This window comes from Ceraceosorus guamensis (assembly GCF_003144195.1).
Source record: "Ceraceosorus guamensis strain MCA 4658 unplaced genomic scaffold IE81scaffold_3, whole genome shotgun sequence".
NCBI lineage: Eukaryota > Fungi > Basidiomycota > Exobasidiomycetes > Ceraceosorales > Ceraceosoraceae > Ceraceosorus > Ceraceosorus guamensis.
In genome coordinates, this window is record NW_020289998.1 from 387,522 (window position 1) to 405,182 (window position 17,661).

The 17,661-nt window shown below is 55.9% G+C and overlaps 8 protein-coding genes across 8 annotated transcripts; 5 read left to right on the plus strand and 3 right to left on the minus strand.

Annotated features, from left to right (window-relative positions):
* Window positions 1-843: 843 nt before the first annotated feature.
* Window positions 844-2,729, plus strand: IE81DRAFT_344371 (hypothetical protein; the record flags this gene model as incomplete). Its single annotated transcript, XM_025515802.1, has 2 exons — window positions 844-2,392; window positions 2,464-2,729. 2 exons carry the CDS (start codon window positions 844-846, stop codon window positions 2,727-2,729), a joined length of 1,815 nt encoding a protein of 604 aa, XP_025373053.1.
* Window positions 2,730-3,732: 1,003 nt separating this feature from the next.
* IE81DRAFT_308517 (putative TIM17-mitochondrial inner membrane import translocase subunit) lies at window positions 3,733-4,955 on the plus strand (the record flags this gene model as incomplete). The annotated part of the gene is made up of 4 exons (XM_025512372.1): window positions 3,733-3,879; window positions 4,081-4,267; window positions 4,339-4,462; window positions 4,539-4,955. The coding sequence occupies 4 exons, from the start codon at window positions 3,733-3,735 to the stop codon at window positions 4,615-4,617; spliced, it is 537 nt and encodes a 178-aa protein (XP_025373054.1). The 3' UTR covers window positions 4,618-4,955.
* On the minus strand, window positions 4,936-6,178 carry IE81DRAFT_319738 (ribosomal protein S12). The gene is made up of 3 exons (XM_025512814.1): window positions 5,938-6,178; window positions 5,402-5,847; window positions 4,936-5,304 (listed from the first exon to the last, which is right to left on the minus strand). The coding sequence occupies exons 1-3, from the start codon at window positions 5,938-5,940 to the stop codon at window positions 5,202-5,204; spliced, it is 552 nt and encodes a 183-aa protein (XP_025373055.1). The 5' UTR covers window positions 5,941-6,178; the 3' UTR covers window positions 4,936-5,201.
* Window positions 6,179-6,469: 291 nt separating this feature from the next.
* Window positions 6,470-7,569, plus strand: IE81DRAFT_284926 (hypothetical protein; the record flags this gene model as incomplete). Its single annotated transcript, XM_025511611.1, has 5 exons — window positions 6,470-6,748; window positions 6,830-6,917; window positions 7,035-7,160; window positions 7,243-7,352; window positions 7,456-7,569. 5 exons carry the CDS (start codon window positions 6,470-6,472, stop codon window positions 7,567-7,569), a joined length of 717 nt encoding a protein of 238 aa, XP_025373056.1.
* Window positions 7,570-7,647: 78 nt separating this feature from the next.
* Window positions 7,648-9,067, minus strand: IE81DRAFT_319739 (putative RPL23A-60S large subunit ribosomal protein L23.e). The gene is made up of 4 exons (XM_025512815.1): window positions 9,040-9,067; window positions 8,455-8,673; window positions 8,081-8,229; window positions 7,648-7,999 (listed from the first exon to the last, which is right to left on the minus strand). The coding sequence occupies exons 2-4, from the start codon at window positions 8,666-8,668 to the stop codon at window positions 7,952-7,954; spliced, it is 411 nt and encodes a 136-aa protein (XP_025373057.1). The 5' UTR covers window positions 8,669-8,673; window positions 9,040-9,067; the 3' UTR covers window positions 7,648-7,951.
* Window positions 9,068-9,410: 343 nt separating this feature from the next.
* On the plus strand, window positions 9,411-11,186 carry IE81DRAFT_319741 (eukaryotic type KH-domain (KH-domain type I)). The gene is made up of 5 exons (XM_025512816.1): window positions 9,411-10,164; window positions 10,274-10,457; window positions 10,565-10,647; window positions 10,723-10,818; window positions 10,883-11,186. The coding sequence occupies exons 1-5, from the start codon at window positions 9,622-9,624 to the stop codon at window positions 10,919-10,921; spliced, it is 945 nt and encodes a 314-aa protein (XP_025373058.1). The 5' UTR covers window positions 9,411-9,621; the 3' UTR covers window positions 10,922-11,186.
* On the minus strand, window positions 10,759-14,969 carry IE81DRAFT_319742 (hypothetical protein). The gene has a single exon (XM_025512817.1). It carries the CDS (start codon window positions 14,681-14,683, stop codon window positions 11,207-11,209), a length of 3,477 nt encoding a protein of 1,158 aa, XP_025373059.1. The 5' UTR covers window positions 14,684-14,969; the 3' UTR covers window positions 10,759-11,206.
* Window positions 14,970-15,156: 187 nt separating this feature from the next.
* On the plus strand, window positions 15,157-17,660 carry IE81DRAFT_129854 (hypothetical protein). The gene is made up of 4 exons (XM_025510259.1): window positions 15,157-15,966; window positions 16,041-16,531; window positions 16,627-17,094; window positions 17,187-17,660. Exons 1-4 carry the CDS (start codon window positions 15,407-15,409, stop codon window positions 17,381-17,383), a joined length of 1,716 nt encoding a protein of 571 aa, XP_025373060.1. The 5' UTR covers window positions 15,157-15,406; the 3' UTR covers window positions 17,384-17,660.
* The last annotated feature ends 1 nt before the right edge of the window (window position 17,661 follows it).

Consider the following 17,661-nt stretch of genomic DNA (forward strand, 5'->3'; position numbering starts at 1 on the left):
CATCGCATCGTACAGTAGTGTCTGATGAAGTGAGTCGTGAGTGTGAGTACCGGTACGGGCACGCGCGCACGCACGCACCAACGCACCCACGCACGCGCGCACAACGCAACATGCAATCACGAATCACGCCTCGAGTCCGTGATCCACCGCACAGAATTTCGACGCGGCAAATTACCGTACCATGCACCACCACCATGCAGCCGCAACAGCAGCATCAGAGCGCCCGTGCGCTCGCTCCACCTTCGCTCGCGCGGATACTCTTCGCTCGATCAGTCGTCGTCATTCAAATTCTTGATTGCATTCAGATTCAATATTTGCGATTCATTCGTGATACAAATTCCACCACTCTTGCTTTGGCCTCTGCACTCACAATAATCAAAAATGAACGCACGCGCACGCAGCATACATGATGCATGCTTCATGGGCACGATCCAAGCTGGTGCGATTCACGTGTTGAGATCGCAATCACGTACAGTATCATCAGAAGTTAGATTCAAATTCAAGTCTTGATGAGTCTTGAGTTAACAAAGGTTTTTGAGATTCACGATTCAAATTCGGATGCCGTGGGCATAGGCATGACGATCCAGCACGTGATCAGTTGTGTTTTGATGACGCGCGCGCTGCGCACATCGTGACGTTATGAAGGCCGCTGCTCATTCACGACTCATCAGAGTTCTTTGGTAGTCATTGAGCGACTCCCAATACAACCACAACACTTGCAGAATCCGGTTGACTCCACAGGCATGCGGGCATCGTAGCGCAGCTCTGCTTGTCTGCCATAGAAGCACCCGACAACAGTTCTGACAGGCCTGCTCTGTGCCCAGAGTGCGCACATTCACGGTCATGCCCCCGACCAGGCGCCGAGCCTCTCAAGCTCGCAACTCGGCTTCGAGCGCGTCCAGCTTGGCCATCAATCTGCCCGCGAGGCGACTGCACATCGCGAATCACTCGCAACAACAACAACAACAGCAACCAGCTGCTTCGCTACACAACGGGGGCTCATATGAAGCTCGAAGTGGTCAAGCGCTTGCTGGGCCTTCGGGCAGCCAGGGACAAGATGTTGGCGACGTCGAGTCGACCGAGCACGTCTCTCTGAGCTTGTCCAGCGAGGTGCATCCCACCAGCCTACACGCTTCTTGGCAGACGGACGCCGCTTCGCAGGGCAGAATGCTTCCGCCACCCGACTTTGCTTTTACCACGCCAGAGATGATCTCTGCTAGGGGTGTGGGTGGAAGAGCAAGGGCGTCGGAGGACGCCATCGGTTCTGCGCATCCAGCTTATCCTCCTGCCGCCCGCGCACCTCCTCGGATGCTGAATCGCCATGCTCGACCCCGTACAAGCTCCGCGTCGCAAGCCGGCACGACGCAAGATTCGAGCTTCGAACTCTCACATCTCCAAGCCATGCGACCCCCGGACATGGACTTCTTCTCTCGACCCGCCGCACCGCCTACCGAAGCAGCGAGCAGGAGCACGCGAGCGCGCTCAGCTCAACCAAGCACGACTCGTCGACGATCGGGGATGATGTCTGAAGAGCCTTCCACCAGCCTTCGAAGCTTGCGAGGAGTCACAGCCAGCCCTGGCAGCGTTGTTCGTCCAGCTGATTCCTCTCGCGACCTCGACGCGTCTCGATTGTCGAGCATGGCACGGGGCCAAGCTACTGCCTCGCTCGCCTCGCCCAACCTAGAGGAGAGTGAGTTAGACAACGAGCCGAGCTTGGCATCGGACCCGAGACCTTTCAGAGAAGATCCTGGACGAACGGCTCGATTACATTTGGGTCTTGAAGCTGCTTATCCTCGCTCACGTCGTGTGGTGGGAAAGACACCGGCAGAAGATAGGGCGTCCATCTTTGCTCTTCCCCTCGACCCGTACCATGCCCCAGCATCACACACGACAAGCAACTCTACTAGGTTTCCTGCACCTCATCTGCCTCCGGGCGCATTCATGGAAGCTCGCAACGAGCTTTTGAGGTCTCAGGTGCCTTGCTACTCGAGATGTTTGGCAGATGGTGCTCAGACGAGAGGCGCTTCGCAAAGACAAGCGCCTCCGGGAACATCTATTGCTAGTACCCAACAGCTGGACAACTTACTAGACGACGAGACCTTCACATCTCCGCTCGTCGCGTTCGTAGGGTGCAGCGCGGGGAACGCTCAGCGTGTGGAAGCGTTGGGGAGCATACTAGCCAATCGAGCTGCTAGGCTGGACTCGAGACGTCAGCAGCTGGAACGATTCCTTGCTACCGAGTCAACGAAGGGCAAAGGAAAAACTCCCGAGGACCTCCTGGAGAAGCTCATCGACTTTGATGCAGCTCAGCTCGACAGCAATGCGAATCAAGATGCTCGTGATCGGGATGCGCTGCGACAGTATCTGGGAGAGACGCGACGCATTCGTGACAGTAAGTCCGCGACGTGCCTTCACTGACGAGGCTGTCTAGAAATTGAGCTTCAAATTCTTCTATACGCACAGACTACATCACGACACTCAAGACTGCTACCAGCACGCTCACCAACGCCGAAGGAGCAGAGGATGATTGGCAAATCTTGTCGCGCAACGATCCGGCGGCTCGCGCAGTCGAATCGCTCTTTGGGCCAACGGCAAGCGCGAATCCAAATTCGAGCACTCTTCATTCGACCTTGTCCAATCCACGTGTGCGGGAGCCAGCTATGCTAGGAACTGCCGGCAACTCTGCAAGAAACACGGCTCGTCTTTTGAGACAGGATCTCTCTAGCTAAGGTGTGGCTGCGTGGCGAGGCCAAAGCTACGTGGACGTTTGATCATCGCCTCGACCGATCGACGAGTTCCCCTTCGCTGCTGTTATCGTCTCATCTTCTCCCCTCTCTGCGCATTGCCACACTTGGATTCGCATCCACTGTATCCGTATCTGCATGTTTCACACGCATCTATACCCGTCTAGCCGATCCCTCGACCGTGCCTCGTATCAATCACGAAATCACGAATCTACGAGCGTGTCCAGCTGGTATTCGTCGTGTTATTTGAGCCAAAGCCCGCGCTCCTGCGCGCAGTGCGCGTGGCCGCTTGTGTAGCGAGGAGTGGGACGCGTAGGGAGAAGCTGACGAACTGGCGCTTTGCTCGCACACATGCTGCACGCTGCAGCAGGGCTGGCTCCCTTCTCGAGCGATCTCTCGCGCCTTTTCAAAATTTGCTTGCGCAGCGTTTGGCCATAATCAGCCATAGCCTGGCACTCGACGCGCTCACGACTCACGACTCGTGACGCATGAGGCTGACGTTGGAGGGACTCATGTGATGTGAATTCGAGAAGACATGGCAAGCTGCCTGCATTTTGCACCTTTTGCGACGCATTCACGATTGGCAGTCATCGCACTTGACTGTGATCTCACGCCTTCCATCATCAGGCTTGCCACCCATCCTTGCACTTCTCGCTCGTCACTAGTCATTGCAGCGTAGAGCCTGCCAAAAGTCATCAAACATCAAGGTAGCCTTTGGAGGTTTCGTCCCAGCTTCGTCACCTTCGCCTTGATCATAGACGTTCGACCACTGACAGGTTCATCAATCGCACTCTTCATCTTTCGAATTCTTGCGCCAACAAAGGCACCTTTGATTCAAGCTCTGCTTGATCACTCCACCCGCGCCTTGTTGAGCACCAAGTACCGAACCGCACTGCTGGCCTTCAGGAACAGGTTATCCTCCTCTAACCCCCACCCTCCAACTTGCACCTCGAAGTGAAGCAGCGACCTTCGCATAGACCTGGACAAGATGGCGCACCAAGATCACACTCGGGATCCTTGTCCCTATGTTATCCTAAACGACTTCGGCGGTGCTTTTGCTATGGGTGCTGTGGGTGGCACGATCTGGCACGGCATCAAGGGCAGCAGAAACTCTCCCAGGGTGAGTGGTCGCAACGTCGAGCGAGCGAGGCGAAAGAGGAGGAGGCAACAACGGAAGGGAACACTCTCTCTTTTGGTGCTTGGTGTTTTGAGCCAGAGCTGCTCCATAGCCCTTCACGTGGCTGCTCGAGCAAGTACTCCGGAAACCTTTCACAGCATCACGCAGCTCCGAAGCTGAGCGCCCGCTTTTGCCCTCTTCTTTCTTTTCGCTCGACAGGGCTACAGGCTGCCGGGCGCAATGGCAGCCATCAAGGCGAGGGCTCCGGTGCTCGGAGGCAACTTTGGAGTCTGGGGCGGAATGTTCAGCACCTACGATTGCACGGTCAAGGGTATCAGACAAAAGGAAGACGCTTGGAACGCCATCATCGCTGGGTTCATGACTGGTGGCAGTCTGGCTATTCGAGGTGAGTGGCGATGCTCAAGGTTGCGCGGATGCATGCGCGCTCACTCGCCTTGCTCTTGCTGCTGCTTTCAGCTGGACCCAAGACAGCCGTAGGATCAGGTATCATGTGCGGTATCCTGCTCGGATGCTTTGAAGGCGTGGGCGCACTGATTCAACGCTTCATGGCGGAGAGCAACAAGCCCGTCGCTCCATTAATGTGAGTTTGTACGAGCGAAACGCAAACACTTGCCAGCTGCGTTGGGACGCTCACACGCCATGCACATCTTTTCTAGTCCTGATGCTCAGAGCGTGTCTGGTGGCGGTGCAGCCATCGCACCGGGATCAGGCGCACCCGCAGTGCCAGGCTCATGAGTCCCAGCCTGGCGACATGTCAGATTGGCCGCTGAACAAGCCTTCAGCAGCTATCTTCCTGAACCTCGTTTGCCGCGTTGCTCCAACTGCTCCGCCTACCATACCATCACCTCTCAAAACCAGTGGCACGGCGAAGGTTGCCGCTGTCAGTCAGATGCCTGTGCGAATACCGCGATCCTACTTTGGAGCGCAGCGCTATCTCCTCCAAGCCCGAGCAATGTATTTTTACAATTAATCTTAGCACGCTTCCACCCACTCGAGCTTTCTGAGCTAAGGAGGCTCCGCAATGGCACAAGCACTAGACAGGCACGTCAGCGGGTCTTGTACGCGACAGTTGCAACATCTAGAATGTGAGATTGGAGACGATGAGTCCATCGATCTCCATTGTCGGGGCGATCGGTCAGAGCGCTCATATATGTTGCTTGATGCCACCTTTCTGTATGACGCCTGCAGCAGCGGCAGCGTTGCTGATCTGAATGGTGATAAAATGACCCTCTGACTGCGATGGCCAAATTGTGCAGGCTAGAACCGCAGTACAAGCGAAGAAAGCCATATTGTCATTACAGAGTGCTGATCTTCGTCGTCTAGGCCGCAGCAGCCTTTGGTTTTGGTACACCATACTTGCTCCGCGACGTCGTCCTGCCCACCACGCCTGCCATGTCCCCCCATCCACGCACCAGGTGGTATCTGCGAAGACGAAAGAGGCAGCGGTCAGTAGTTATGATGAAAGAGTGGCGTTCCTTCTGCCCGCGCGCCTCTTCCCTCGTCGCTGCTCGTAGCTCACCTGACACCTGGCACATCCTGCACACGTCCACCTCTCAGCAGCACCACGCTATGTTCCTGCAGATTGTGCCCCTCTCCCGGAATGTAAGCCGTGGTAGATCTTCCATTGCTCAGCTTTACACGCGCAATCTTTCTCAGCGCAGAGTTCGGCTTCTTTGGCTTTGTGGTAAAGACTTTGGTGCAAACGCCCTTGACGAAAGGTTGTCCCTGCAATGCTGGAGTTCTATTGACCGGTGGACGACGGGGTTTACGCGCTCCGCGCAACACTTGACGATACGTCGTGCCGAGACTGACAGAGGTGCTGAATTGTCGGGTCAAGTCGCTCATGGATGTGCTTCGAGCGACAGGCACGCGTACCCTAGAGGTGCATGATGACCTCGGCAGCACGGAGCGGGAGGCTCCCGCTGCTGCGTTCACATGCGAAAGCAGGCTACGGCCGAGCAGAGACTGAGACGTGAAGAAAGGAAGCGTGCGACAAGCCTTCAGCCGTCAAAGTCAAGCGCCTCTCGCAGGGAAAATTTGCCGGTGCGTACTCACCATGCTTTGTTTGCGGAGCAGAGAGCGCCAAATACCTCAAGGATGGCTGCCACTGTGGGCTTGTGGTCACGGTGCTCCTGGTGAGTGCCAATCGGCAGCGGCGGTGCTGAGTGGAAGTGAAGAGAAAACTGCCGCGAGCAAGTCGAGCACCTTTTCGCAATTTGAACGGGACAGCAAGAGGCTCGAAAGCGAATCTCCGTGGTGTCGGTGTCGAAGGGAGATGGATGCAGGTGCATGGAACCTCAGCTCGGAAGGGCGTCTTGTGGGAAGTCGAAGAGTCGCGACCGCCCGCGTTCAGTCAAAGTCGCTCGAGTTTGGCGGCAACACGTGACCGACCGCTGCTGCATGTGCACCCACACATCCCCACGTTCACAGAAACCAAGCCAAGCATCCCATGCGACTCAAGATTCAAGAATGCACCTTTCCATCCTCGGGATCGCTCCAGATCCGTTCCAAACCACATCATCACAGTGAAGCGGCTGCTAGGACCACTGAAGACCAGAGAAATATTGCTGGATACGACGCAACGCTCATGACTTCGCTTGCTGAAGCAGCTGCAGCTGCAGCAACCGCAGGACTGGCGAACGGCATAGCCGTCAGCTCCAACTCCTCCGCGCCCCTCGTCCCTCCCAAGGATGCCTCGCGCTACCCCTCAACCCGCTCTTCGTCCGGTCATACAGATCTGATTCCCTTGCCCGATATCTGGTACTACTTTTTCGGCATATTTGAGCCTCTCACCGTCCTATCCGGTGCGGTGTACGCCATCATCTACCAGAACAACTATCACGACGAGTTGGTACCGAATGCTTTTGTTCCCAGCGCTACAGGATTTGCCGCAGCCGTCGCAGACGTCAAGAGACCCTTCTTTCAGAGCGTCTGGCCAGCTGTACAGCACAAGGCATCGCACGGTATCAGTCATCTCGTAGCCAGCTCCCATCTCCCCGCCGCGACCAGCCTTGCCCTGGGCCAGTTGGGAAGTTGTAAGTAAGCGTTCAGCTCTCGGGATGGCGCGCCCGTGCGGTTGGATGGACGTTTTGTATGCACTTCTCCTTGGGAGTGCGCAGACAGCGCTGACCTGCTCCTCGATCGGCGCACAGGCTACATTCTTATCATGCTCAACTCGGCTCTCATGATCCACGCCTTCAAGGCACACTTCTCCCACGAACCCAAAGCCTTGGAGCAAGTCCTCAGGCGCTTCTTCATCGTCCTGGGTGTCGCAGACTGTGAGTGCAGGTCGGGGCCGCGCTGGTTACGAGGGGGCTGCTAGCATCATTACGCTCACGCTCACGCATTTGCGTGTTCAAGGGACTCATATCGGCTTGACCATCTATGGTCTACCAAGTCCAGAAGCGGGATGGGAGGGAACTGCTGCCAAGCTTGGGCTCCTATTGAAACCCAGCAGCTACAACAGTCTAGTGAGTGCTGCTTTCGAGCCGCAGGCCTTTGATGGACGGTGAGGTTGGCGCTTACAGAGCCAACGCCTTCTGCAATCCTCAACTCCACACGCATCACTTTCAGCTTGCGGGGAACATCATTGTCACTGCCATTCTCTTCACAGCGCGCTGCATGTGGTGGTTCGGCATCGGCAGACAAGCCACATCGAGCAGCGCCAAAGATTCAAAGTCGCTGTGACATCGTCCTGCAGATCAGCATCTTCCAGTCAACCGGGTCACTTCCATCTGCTGGAGCCGTCCGATTCACTGCAAGATGTGCGATCTCATTGCTCATTTCCCGCCTTAGTTTTCATATACCACCGAGTCCCACTGTGAAACGCATCGAATGCCAGTCCGCAAGCGGTCATGCGCTTCCACATTCTGCGTCCATCCTCTCAACTCTCAAGCGCAAGCTGTGGCCGGAATCGTATTGCATGTGTGGAATGCAGGAGAGTGTTACATGTGTTGGTTGTCATCGAATCAGGCTTGCCAGATTCGCAACTCCTAGCTGTGACGCGAGAGCGCGGCATTGGGCGCGTCATGGTTTTGTAAATTTTGTCGCCATCATTGAAATGAGCGACTTAGACGACGGTGCCAGCGTTAGAGGCGATACGAGGCCACAAGTCGGCCTGCGATTCGGTACCCAGAAGGTCGATTTGGTCAGTACACGTCACTTGGCTGGCAGGGCACTTGGCTCCTCCTCCACTTACGCATTCCTTTGCGACCGGTCCAGTGATGGCAGAGCCCTTCATCTCTCCCTTGGGGTTCACAATCACACCGGCGTTATCCTCGAAGTAGAGGAAGATACCATCGCGTCTGCGCCAAGGCTTGCGCTGGCGAACAACGACGGCGGGCATGACTGATCAGGTGGATAGGGTCAGAAGACCGACGTAAGCATGCTGATCAGCATCGCCGACAGGAGAAACTCTCGCTGCAGCGCAGCATTTTCCACGTTCCTGCTTCGTGCATCTCAGCATCCATTATTGCGAGGCTATGCACTGTGCTACTGCATGCTGATTGGCTTCCGATCCCATCGCGTCGCCCCTCCCCTACGCCTCAGCCGCTATTTCTCCGCGCCACTCACCCTTCTTTCGCAGCTCAGGCTTTCCCTTCTTGACGGAGGCAACGACCATGTCACCAGCGGCAGCAGCTGGCAGACGATTAAGTCTAGCTCCGACGCCGTGAACGGCAATGACGAAGAGGTTCTTGGCACCGCTGTTGTCAGCGCAGTTCATCACTGCACCGACTGGCAGAGCCAAAGTGAGACGGAACTTGGATCCTGCTTGAGGCTTCGACATTTTTGCTGAAGAGATCGCACAGATGGTGAGAGGGACACTGGTCAGCTACTGTGGGGAAGGAGAAAGATCTTGCTGGCCTCGCCCATCGTCAAATACCCGCTGCCCTGCCACTCCCCAACCCCCGCCACAGGTCCTTCGATCCTCGACAGGCTACTTTCCCATCTTCGCGATCAAGGCACTCTACTTGTACTTCTGGATTCTCTCTCACGTACTCCCCGGCTGCTGACCTGCCTCCATTGCATCATCATCCCAAACTTCCTCCTCACAAAACGACTCTGGCCCGTCATTGCCCCGGGTCTGTCGAGCAGCTGACCGATGTGCGGAGCTGATTCGGGTTCGCAGTCGCACGCAATGCGTGTCGAAATACTCACTTTAATCTTCAGGGGTTTGCCGAAAGGTATGGGAGCAAGAAGGAGCCGAAGGTGAGCCGTGGAATTCCTCAAGTGGTACGTTCTAAGTCTGGCTGCCCGCGCTCGGCACGCTGCGGTGCGAGACCACGTGGCAGTCAATCGCTGCACGCACCTCTTTGACTCTGCGGGCCTTGTGATTCATGCAGCACTGATTTTCTCTGACGCCTCACAACGCTATGTAGCCCCGGCGTATAGCTGCATGAATATGCGTCCCACTCGACCTCGGTCAAGACCCCGACACGTGACCCTTTCATGAACCAAAATTTCTAGTTGAGGATGCATAAAATGACGCGCGCGGACACCGCCAACCTCTGCTGAGAACAATCTCATCAAAAGCCGCCTGCTTTCCATGATCGATCACACTGACCGCGCGAGCACCGCCCTGCCACCACACCGCCTTGGCTTGTCTATGGCGCCTGCACCAAGTGTCATCGTTCCGTGAGCAAATCTCGATCCCCAAAAGCCCCAAGCATCGGCGTACACGCCATCTCCGCAGCCCAGACTGCTGTTCTTTGACCTTCCTTCATCGTCACCATCGCAGCCATGCCTCGCACCTGGGCCGACATTGCAGCCTCGAGCTCCTCAGCGCCCGCACCAGCTTCCAACAAGGGCAAGGGCAAGGCTTCGCAATCGGCAAAAGACTTGCTACTGGGAAAGAGCAAGCAGGAGTCTAAAGTCCTCAACCCTTTGCGCAAAGTGGAAGATGACGAGGACGAGGCGATGAGCGATGTGGATGGCGACGATGATGCGGCGGACGTGGGACAAGACGCAGGGATGGACATGGACGATGACGACGATTTGCTCATCGGCTCATCGAGTGGATCAAAACCAAAAGGCACTTCCCACACGCTTGATCAAACGCATGCATCCGCTCTCGATCCTTCCTTGAAGCCCAGCTTTGCGCCACTCACGAGAGCGCAGCAATCCTCCTCGCAAACATCTCAGATACAGAGCAGGAGAGTACCCATTCCACCTCACCGGATGGCGCCGTTGAAGAAGGAATGGCTCAAGATCTACACACCACTCGTAGAGATGGCTGGCCTGCAAGTCAGAATGAACATGAAGCGCAAGAGCGTAGACATTCGAGTGAGTGTTCGCTGACAGCTGGATGCGTGCTACTCGGTGAAGCTTGTAGGCAAGAAGGCTACACGCGCTGATCTCAGAAGTTCGCAACCACCTTTCATTTCGCTCACAGTCCTCCAAGCACACGGATGATGCAGGTCAGGTTCAAAAAGGGGCAGACTTTGTGAAAGCATTTGCTCTAGGATTCGAAGCGGATGACGCTATGGCTCTGTTGCGTATGGACGACCTTTACGTCGAGACATTCGAGATCAAGGATGTCAAGACGCTTCAGGGTGACCACTTGAGCCGAGCTATCGGTGAGTAGTGCAAGTTGAAGCTCTTTGGGGTTGACGATTCGCCCTGAACATGGCTTGATCATTGAAGATTCTTGCTGAGTGATCGCCTTCGTCTCCCTGTCTCGCAGGCCGCATTGCTGGCAAGGATGGACGAACGCGTTTCGCTATCGAAAACGCAAGCCGTACGCGTGTTGTGCTAGCAGACAACAAGGTGCGTCGTGAAGGTATTTCTTGCTTTCGTCCACTCGGCATACTGACCACATGGATTGCCTTTTGGCGTCGTCAGATTCACATCCTGGGCAGCTTCCAAAACATCAGAATTGCTAGAGATGCAATCGTCAGCCTCATCATGGGTGCCCCACCTGGCAAAGTCTACAACAAGGTGAGATCACATGATACTCCCTCGAAGCCTTGCATTTTGCAACTGACTCCGAGCCTCTCTGCAGCTCAAGGTCATTGGTGCCAGGCAAAAGCAAAGAGCCTGAAAGGACCCCCTCCTTAATCCAGGATGCTCTCTGCTTTCATGTGTCATTGTTCATTCGCGCTCACCAGATTGCAATCGAGTCACACAACTCCTCCGCGTCGAAAATTGCGAAGATTGAGAAGGATTTGCCAGGTATGCTAGACTCAGAGTCTGCACAGTCCTGGCAGACACGCAATCGCCCGCTAATGACACCTGCGATGAGTTGCGGGGCTGAAGATTTCGTTCTGCCGCTTTGCTGACCAGTAGGTACATTCGAAGCGCGGAAGAGAGCTGTTTAAAGCAATGTTCATCGCCTGGACCTGTTGCGTCTTCCGAACGCCGCCTTTTGTCTGAGCCAGGCTTGTTCTTGACGGGCAACATCGACCGTCTCAAGCGCGTCTTGATACTTTGCCAGAACCGCAAAAGTCGGCACCTCGTCTTGTCCGATCCATTCGCACAGCCAAGAGTGCATCTGCCCAGCCGCGCTCTTCCGTCTCGTCTCTTCCGACTCCACCGACACGTCGAGAGCGTCCTGTTGAAGCTCGAGGCATGCGATGCATAGCGTCGCGTACTTTGGACGGATATCGAGCGCGCGCATCCATCCCAGCGCCTGCCAGATGGCAGATCTGGTTGCCGTCGCTGAGGTCTCGGCCGTCGCAGATGGGATGGCGCGCCATCGCAAAAGTCGAAGCATGAGGACGTACTCGTGAAAGACGTGTCGGTCTAGCTCAACATATTTTGGAAAGATTCTGGTCGCTATACCTTCGATACTTGCAACCTCTCCGCCTTCCTGCGCCCGCTCGATGATGCGAAGCAATGTGCCGAACTGTGTGCCTTCGGCTTCGGATAAATCGTCCGCATAGTCGTTGGCACCTAGCTTGGTGCCATAGGAACCGAGCGGATTGGTCACGTCCTTCACTTGAGGGTGGTGCTGGAGCAAGACGGCTTTGAAGAGGCTAAATGCTTGTCTAGGCGGGAACTCGGCATTCCACAAGGCAACCTCGGCACCTTGCTCTTCTGGCATCCACGACCTGTACCTTCTGGAGATGCTAGCATCCGTCAAGTATTGTTGAAAGTGGCCGACGCCCAATCTGGTGGCTGCACGTAGCAAAAGCGCTAGAGAGCGTTTGTTCAGCGCTGCGCCATACGTTGGAGCTTGTTCCGTAGCTATCGTCCAGACGAGGGCATGACGGTCCTTGCCGAGCAGACCTCTCAATATCACATTGATCGCATGTGCGTTCAACGGTCCTTCTGGTCGAGTGACGGTTGCGTCGAGCTCTGGGTCTGGAACAGGAATTCCAGATTCCACCTGAGCTGCCCTTGCCTGCCGCTCTTCCTCCAAGAATTTCGCCTTGAGTCTAAGCCGGTCCCATTTGTTGATCTCTCTACGCGGCGGTCCACGTCGATTCAGTTCACGACGTTCCAGCTCAGCTCGTCGCGCCCATGCTTTGCACCAAGAATTGAGCCGCGCAATGGCCACGTGTGTGTTGTCATGCCGAGTCTCGGCAGCGCACATGACGATGAGCGCGTTGAGGTCCGCTTGAACTCCGTTCCGCGACATGACTTTCCAGACCAAACGGACGTCGTTCAGTTGGGCTCCGTGCGCCAATTCCAAATTGATGATCAAGCCAGTATATAGCTCCAGACTCTTCAGAATGCTTTCGGGCGGTTTGGGGAACCTCGCAAATGGATGCTCCTCGTAGAACTCGCCCTTGTCCTCAGTGAGGCCTACCCAGTGGAACAAGGCACGAGGATCATTGCCTGGCTGTCTTGCAGCCATATGGATGACAGCAATGTATGCGGACATCGATGCGGCCAGGTCATAGGCAGGCGATGATGTGCCCGATTCTGGTAAGAAGCCCAGATCGCCTCGAGATCCCCGATTGAAAGTGTAAAGCTGTTCCGCAGCCGCTTCGTCGGCGTCGTCTTTTTCTGGCCGCTCCTCAGCCTGGGCCGAAGAGGCGGTCGAAGTGTCATGGGCTTTGTTGTTAGAGCTCCCAGCAATGGCTACTGCCACTTCATCGAATTCGATGGCCTCTGCCGTGTCGAAAAGCCCAGTATCTTCACTCTCGAAGGATGCCACCGAGCCTTCACGTACAATGCGCGCCTCCTCAACGTTGTCAACAGCGCCAGAGAAGCTCGTCGACATCGGTTGCTGGTGCAGCCCGACGCCTAAAGCATCGGACGAGGAAGGAGGAGCGGCAGCCGTCGTTGCCGCCTCTTCAAAGCTCTCATCTGAAGCCCGGCGCTCCGAGTCGAGTCGCAGCCGCTCTTGAAGTTTGGCGAAAGCAGGCCAAGCACTTTCATACTGACTGGTGGAAGCGTACGCGCGGACATCCCAGGCCAAAGCAGTAGGGCTGAGTCCTTGCGTAGAGTGATTTCTCCTCCTCAAACCTCTTGCTTTTTCAATCCAAATCGCTGCAGCTTCGAACTCTTCATCGTTGACAGCAGCCTCGACCATTGTGTTTGCAGCTCGTCTCCGTTGCCTATTGTCGACGAACCACTCTTTCAAAAGATCCATGGCTACCTCTGCAAGTCTCAAGCGTAGCCAGCCAGACTCGCGTGCAGCAGGATGGCTGATGTCCAGCATTTCCAAGCTGACAGGTCCGTGAGCAAGGTGCAGAGGTCTGGTGAGACGCTCGAGACCCGCTTTCCGCTCGTTGGCGACGGGGCTTACATTCAAGTAGACCTCGCATACCGCGACCAAGATGTCCTTGAAACGACGTTCGGTAGACAAAGGTGCCAGCAAGTGTATCGCACTACTGCGCGACTGCTCGCTATTAGAGCGAGTCAGGGCGATCGCTACCCTTCGAAAGAGGTTCACTATCTCCGAGGGCGCTGCGAGTCCGTACTTGTTCAGACGATGCGCGATCTGATGTTTTCTGCTATGCACCACACCTCCCGAGCTAATAGGCGTCGGGTGACAGCTCAAGAATTCCATCGTCTTCTTTACGATGATGGGGATGAAGCGCTTCGAGTCGATATCGATCAGAGCCCTCTCAGCGACCATGGCAAACGCGATGGTTTGATGTTCCTGCCGCTTGTCGAACTCAGTGTTAAGGAAGATGACGTTTAAGGCGTCTTGGACCTCTTCTGCAGTGGAGACGAGAGGAGCCAAGCTGCAGAGCAGAAAGCCAGGAATGCTCTTTTCTAGCTCAGCACTGCGTATGAAGCCAATTGCTTGCTTCCAATTGACCGATCGAGCAGCGCGCTGCCATACTAGAAGGTTGCTCTCATTGACCTTAGCACGTTTGCATGCCCTGCAAATCTCGGCAAACTCTTGATCGTCGTCGAAGAGTGATCGCAACGTGGCTTTGTAACCCGCGGGCTGGTCATGCTTGGACAGCACATGTGCAAACAGGTCCGCGGCGCTGAAGCCACGCAAGCTGAATTTTTGTGGGCTGTGCTTGTCAGCCTCCGTTTCCAACGCAGACTGCAGCTGTGATGGGCCATCGTTGCTCAGGCTGCTCCGCAACAGTGCGGCCCGTGCTTGAGGTGAAACGTTGGCTTCGCTGGCGGATCGAAGGGCTTGTTGTGCTGCTGTTGCATGCGCTGAAGACTTTGCGTTGCGACCAAAAAAGTCTGTCGCGACGGGCTGCTCGTTCGTTTGAGGTTGTCTGCATCGAGGCGTCGTTGCGAGCGATCGTTGGCCACAGGTGCAGACGGAGGGCAGCTTGGCTTGCTGGTGCAGCAAGGAGCGAGGTCGCACTTGCCTGTATGCGAGGACTATGTGCGGTCCAACGGCACGCCCAGAGTGAGATGACATCCTAAGGCTCAGGCTCATTCATCCAAGGTCAGTAGAAGGGCTGGTACTTCGCAAGAAGGTGCAAGGGACGGGGGCCGCTTCAGACGACCACAATGTCGACGTAATCTCTGTGGTCGGAGGAGGGACGTGCAAGTCGCAACAAGGTGCAATTCCACTCGGGCTCGTCTCCGACCTCCTGTACGATGAGTGTCTAGCGCCTCAAAGGGCTGGCATGAGAATCAAGAATGAGATTTGTGGATTTGTTTGCATCGACGCTAAAAGTCAAATGCATTGAAGCATGATGAACATCCATCATGAAGCTCCATCAGATTCGTGATGAAAGAGTCACCAGTCAACCATTTGCATGATGCTTGATGTCAACATGAAGACAAGGGCGCAAATTTCATGCATGGGGTCACGTGCAAGGAACAGCCAGTATTGAGTGCGCGCAGCATGGCATGGCCTGCATTCACCATTAAGTTGCGATTCCGGCGAGTCTTGATGAGTCTCGACGAAGCTACAAACGCGACCACCCGCAGTGAAAGCTCACGCTTCTCAAGCCTTTGCACTCCGCATACTCCACACGCCACACGCCACACGCCACACACCACACACGCCACACACCACACACCACACACCAACCACAAATGGCACCCATGAAATAGCAACAGAGAGCGCGTAAAGGTTCAGAGTCAAGAGTGGCTCGGTGGACGACTCCATCCCACCGCGACCCTTCTGTTCTCGATACTCTTCCCACCAAACATGGCTCGGCCAGCCCCCAACAGAGTGCCCAGCGGCAGCAGCTCCATCTCACCCTCTCTGTTATCTGCTCAGGGCGCAATGACAAGCGGTGCTCTGTCCCACCAATCATCCTACAACTTTGCCGCTCCTTCGACACCAACCTCGCATGACTTGCTTTCATCGCCATCTCAAGCCATTGCTCGTGGCAACAGCGGAGGCTCCGATGTGCCGAGCGCAGCGGATAGCAGCGCACTCAGGAGGATAGTGTGGGAAGCGCGTGTGCCAGTCGCTGTCAGCATCCATCCTTCCGACTTGCCTCCAGGTGCGGCCGCTTCTTCGTCCGTGGACCCCACAGCTCCTCCAACGAAGTACTACATGACAGCTCCTCGAGTGTCCTACTTTCCGCTCCATCTCGAGGAACTACGCATAGGACTGGTCGAACCCATGTTTGCTCATGCTGGAGTCGTCTCTTCGGAAATCCCCCCAGTAGATGGTTGGTGGCTCGAAGAGGAGAGGAGTAGTGACAAGAGCGCTGCGATGGCCGTCTCGGCCCGAGCCGCTCAGGCAAGCGCCCTCAAGTGGTGAGTCAATGCGGAGCCTCGCACCACAGTGATCTCACCGCCCATCGCTGAATTGGAGACGCTTGGCCGTGCAGGCACTGGCCCGTTGGGCTGCTCTACGACCATTTCACTCGGAACGCGGCACCTACTGCGCATGGTCTCGCTCCTTCCACAAGCCAAGCGCCCACTTCATCACTCCAAGCTTCCCGACTACGTCGCAGCTCAGTCCTGAGCGAAGTGGAGAGCGAAGAGCCAGCTGCTCAAGCGTTCGCGACACAAGCACAATCGCGAAGCGTCTTTGTGCCCGAGCCTCCACCTGTCCCCTGGAAGCTGGTGCTGCACCTCCGCACTGCCCCTTCGACATCCGCACCACCTTCTTCCGCCCCTACCTCCACTCTCACTGCTACAGCCACAAATGCGGTGCAAAGCAGTGTCGCGCCCAATCAGCCCAACACCGTTGAGCTCGCCAAAGCTAGTTTCATGAGCATGGTCAAAGAAGCGGACTTCGTCAGGTGGGGTAGCACGAGGAGGGTGACCAATCTGCGAAAGGCGGATCAGGACAATTTATGGACCGGCGTCGTTTCTCGTGAGTCTGTGCACCGAAACATTTGGCCGGGAGCCTCTTCGAAAGGTCAGCACTGACCTGCTGTGAACTTTGCGCGCTCTGATCTTGCTGGAAAGACAACTTTGAGCTTTACTCTTCAATCGCTTCCAAACTCTTTCCTGCGATTCCGCTTGTCAATGCCTCGAGCAACTCGGATAATGCGACGGGTCTCGGAGCACAAACGCAGTCCGCAGCTTCTAGCCGAGCGCCATCCTTTAGCGGAGCGTCTGGCACAAGTGCAGGTCCTGCCGAAGGTTTCAACACGTTTTCCTCTTCTACAACGCTCAGGCCTGGGCTGCCAGCAGGCATGGCTCCTGGTGCATGGAACGAGAGCACGGCTAGCCTGGCGCCTAGTCTAGCAAGCAATGCCACGAGCGGCGCAGGGCACACGCCAGCTCTGATTCCGCCAGACGCAGCGGCTGGAGAATCAGCTTCTCACAACGCTTCCACAAGAGACAAGGATAGACCTAGGAGTATACCCATGCGATTTCACTTGCCTGATGCGCCGATCGTGCAGGAGCCTGTGCAAGGCTGGACTGACGACGGTAAGTCGGATGCAGGAACCGTTCACATGCTTTTCGTCGCTAGGCCGTCTTTTTCTCACCGTCTATCCTCTTCAACCCCTGCTTGCGTACAGGGCAACCGGTCGCTCTTTCACACGTCCTCTCTTCCCTCTTTCCCCTGCTCTTTCCACCGACACCCTCTTTCGGCCTAACGCGCGCAGCGGATCAACGCAGATCGTTGGCTTACGCCGTCGTGCAAGGTATACGGATACCCTTGGACTCGGAAATACCCTGGATCGGTGCTGTGCTCGGTAATGCTGATGGCTGGTAAGTGCACAGAGCGCGGGGACGTTGAAAGTGGGCTCACAGTGCACTCTATCTTTGCGCGCAGGGTGACTATCTGTATCAACCCACTTAAGGAAGGCGAGAGATCTTGATGCTGCTAGGCAGAGGACGTACTGCGAGTCAAGCACAATGCACACTCTCTCACACTGTGAAGCCTGCTCAATTGATGAGCTGCCCCACCTGGCTGCGTTGGTAGCCCGACACGCTTACCAATAAAGCGCCACGAAATTCGCACCCATACGATCATACGATGAGATTGATTTT

Coding starts and splice junctions, on each gene's coding strand:
- IE81DRAFT_319741 (XM_025512816.1), top strand. CDS start 9,622: ATGCCTCGCACCTGGGCCGACATTGCAGCCTCGAGCTCCTCAGCGCCC. Junction 10,458..10,564: donor CCACTTGAGCCGAGCTATCG/GTGAGTAGTGCA, acceptor CCTGTCTCGCAG/GCCGCATTGCTGGCAAGGAT. Junction 10,648..10,722: donor TTGTGCTAGCAGACAACAAG/GTGCGTCGTGAA, acceptor TGGCGTCGTCAG/ATTCACATCCTGGGCAGCTT.
- IE81DRAFT_319742 (XM_025512817.1), bottom strand. CDS start 14,683: ATGAGCCTGAGCCTTAGGATGTCATCTCACTCTGGGCGTGCCGTTGGA.
- IE81DRAFT_129854 (XM_025510259.1), top strand. CDS start 15,407: ATGGCTCGGCCAGCCCCCAACAGAGTGCCCAGCGGCAGCAGCTCCATC. Junction 15,967..16,040: donor CAGGCAAGCGCCCTCAAGTG/GTGAGTCAATGC, acceptor TTGGCCGTGCAG/GCACTGGCCCGTTGGGCTGC. Junction 16,532..16,626: donor ATGGACCGGCGTCGTTTCTC/GTGAGTCTGTGC, acceptor CTTGCTGGAAAG/ACAACTTTGAGCTTTACTCT.
- IE81DRAFT_319739 (XM_025512815.1), bottom strand. CDS start 8,668: ATGTCGAAGCCTCAAGCAGGATCCAAGTTCCGTCTCACTTTGGCTCTG. Junction 8,230..8,454: donor GCCTGAGCTGCGAAAGAAGG/GTGAGTGGCGCG, acceptor CCACCTGATCAG/TCATGCCCGCCGTCGTTGTT. Junction 8,000..8,080: donor GACCGGTCGCAAAGGAATGC/GTAAGTGGAGGA, acceptor ACCGAATCGCAG/GCCGACTTGTGGCCTCGTAT.
- IE81DRAFT_319738 (XM_025512814.1), bottom strand. Junction 5,305..5,401: donor CAGGATGTGCCAGGTGTCAG/GTGAGCTACGAG, acceptor TCGTCTTCGCAG/ATACCACCTGGTGCGTGGAT.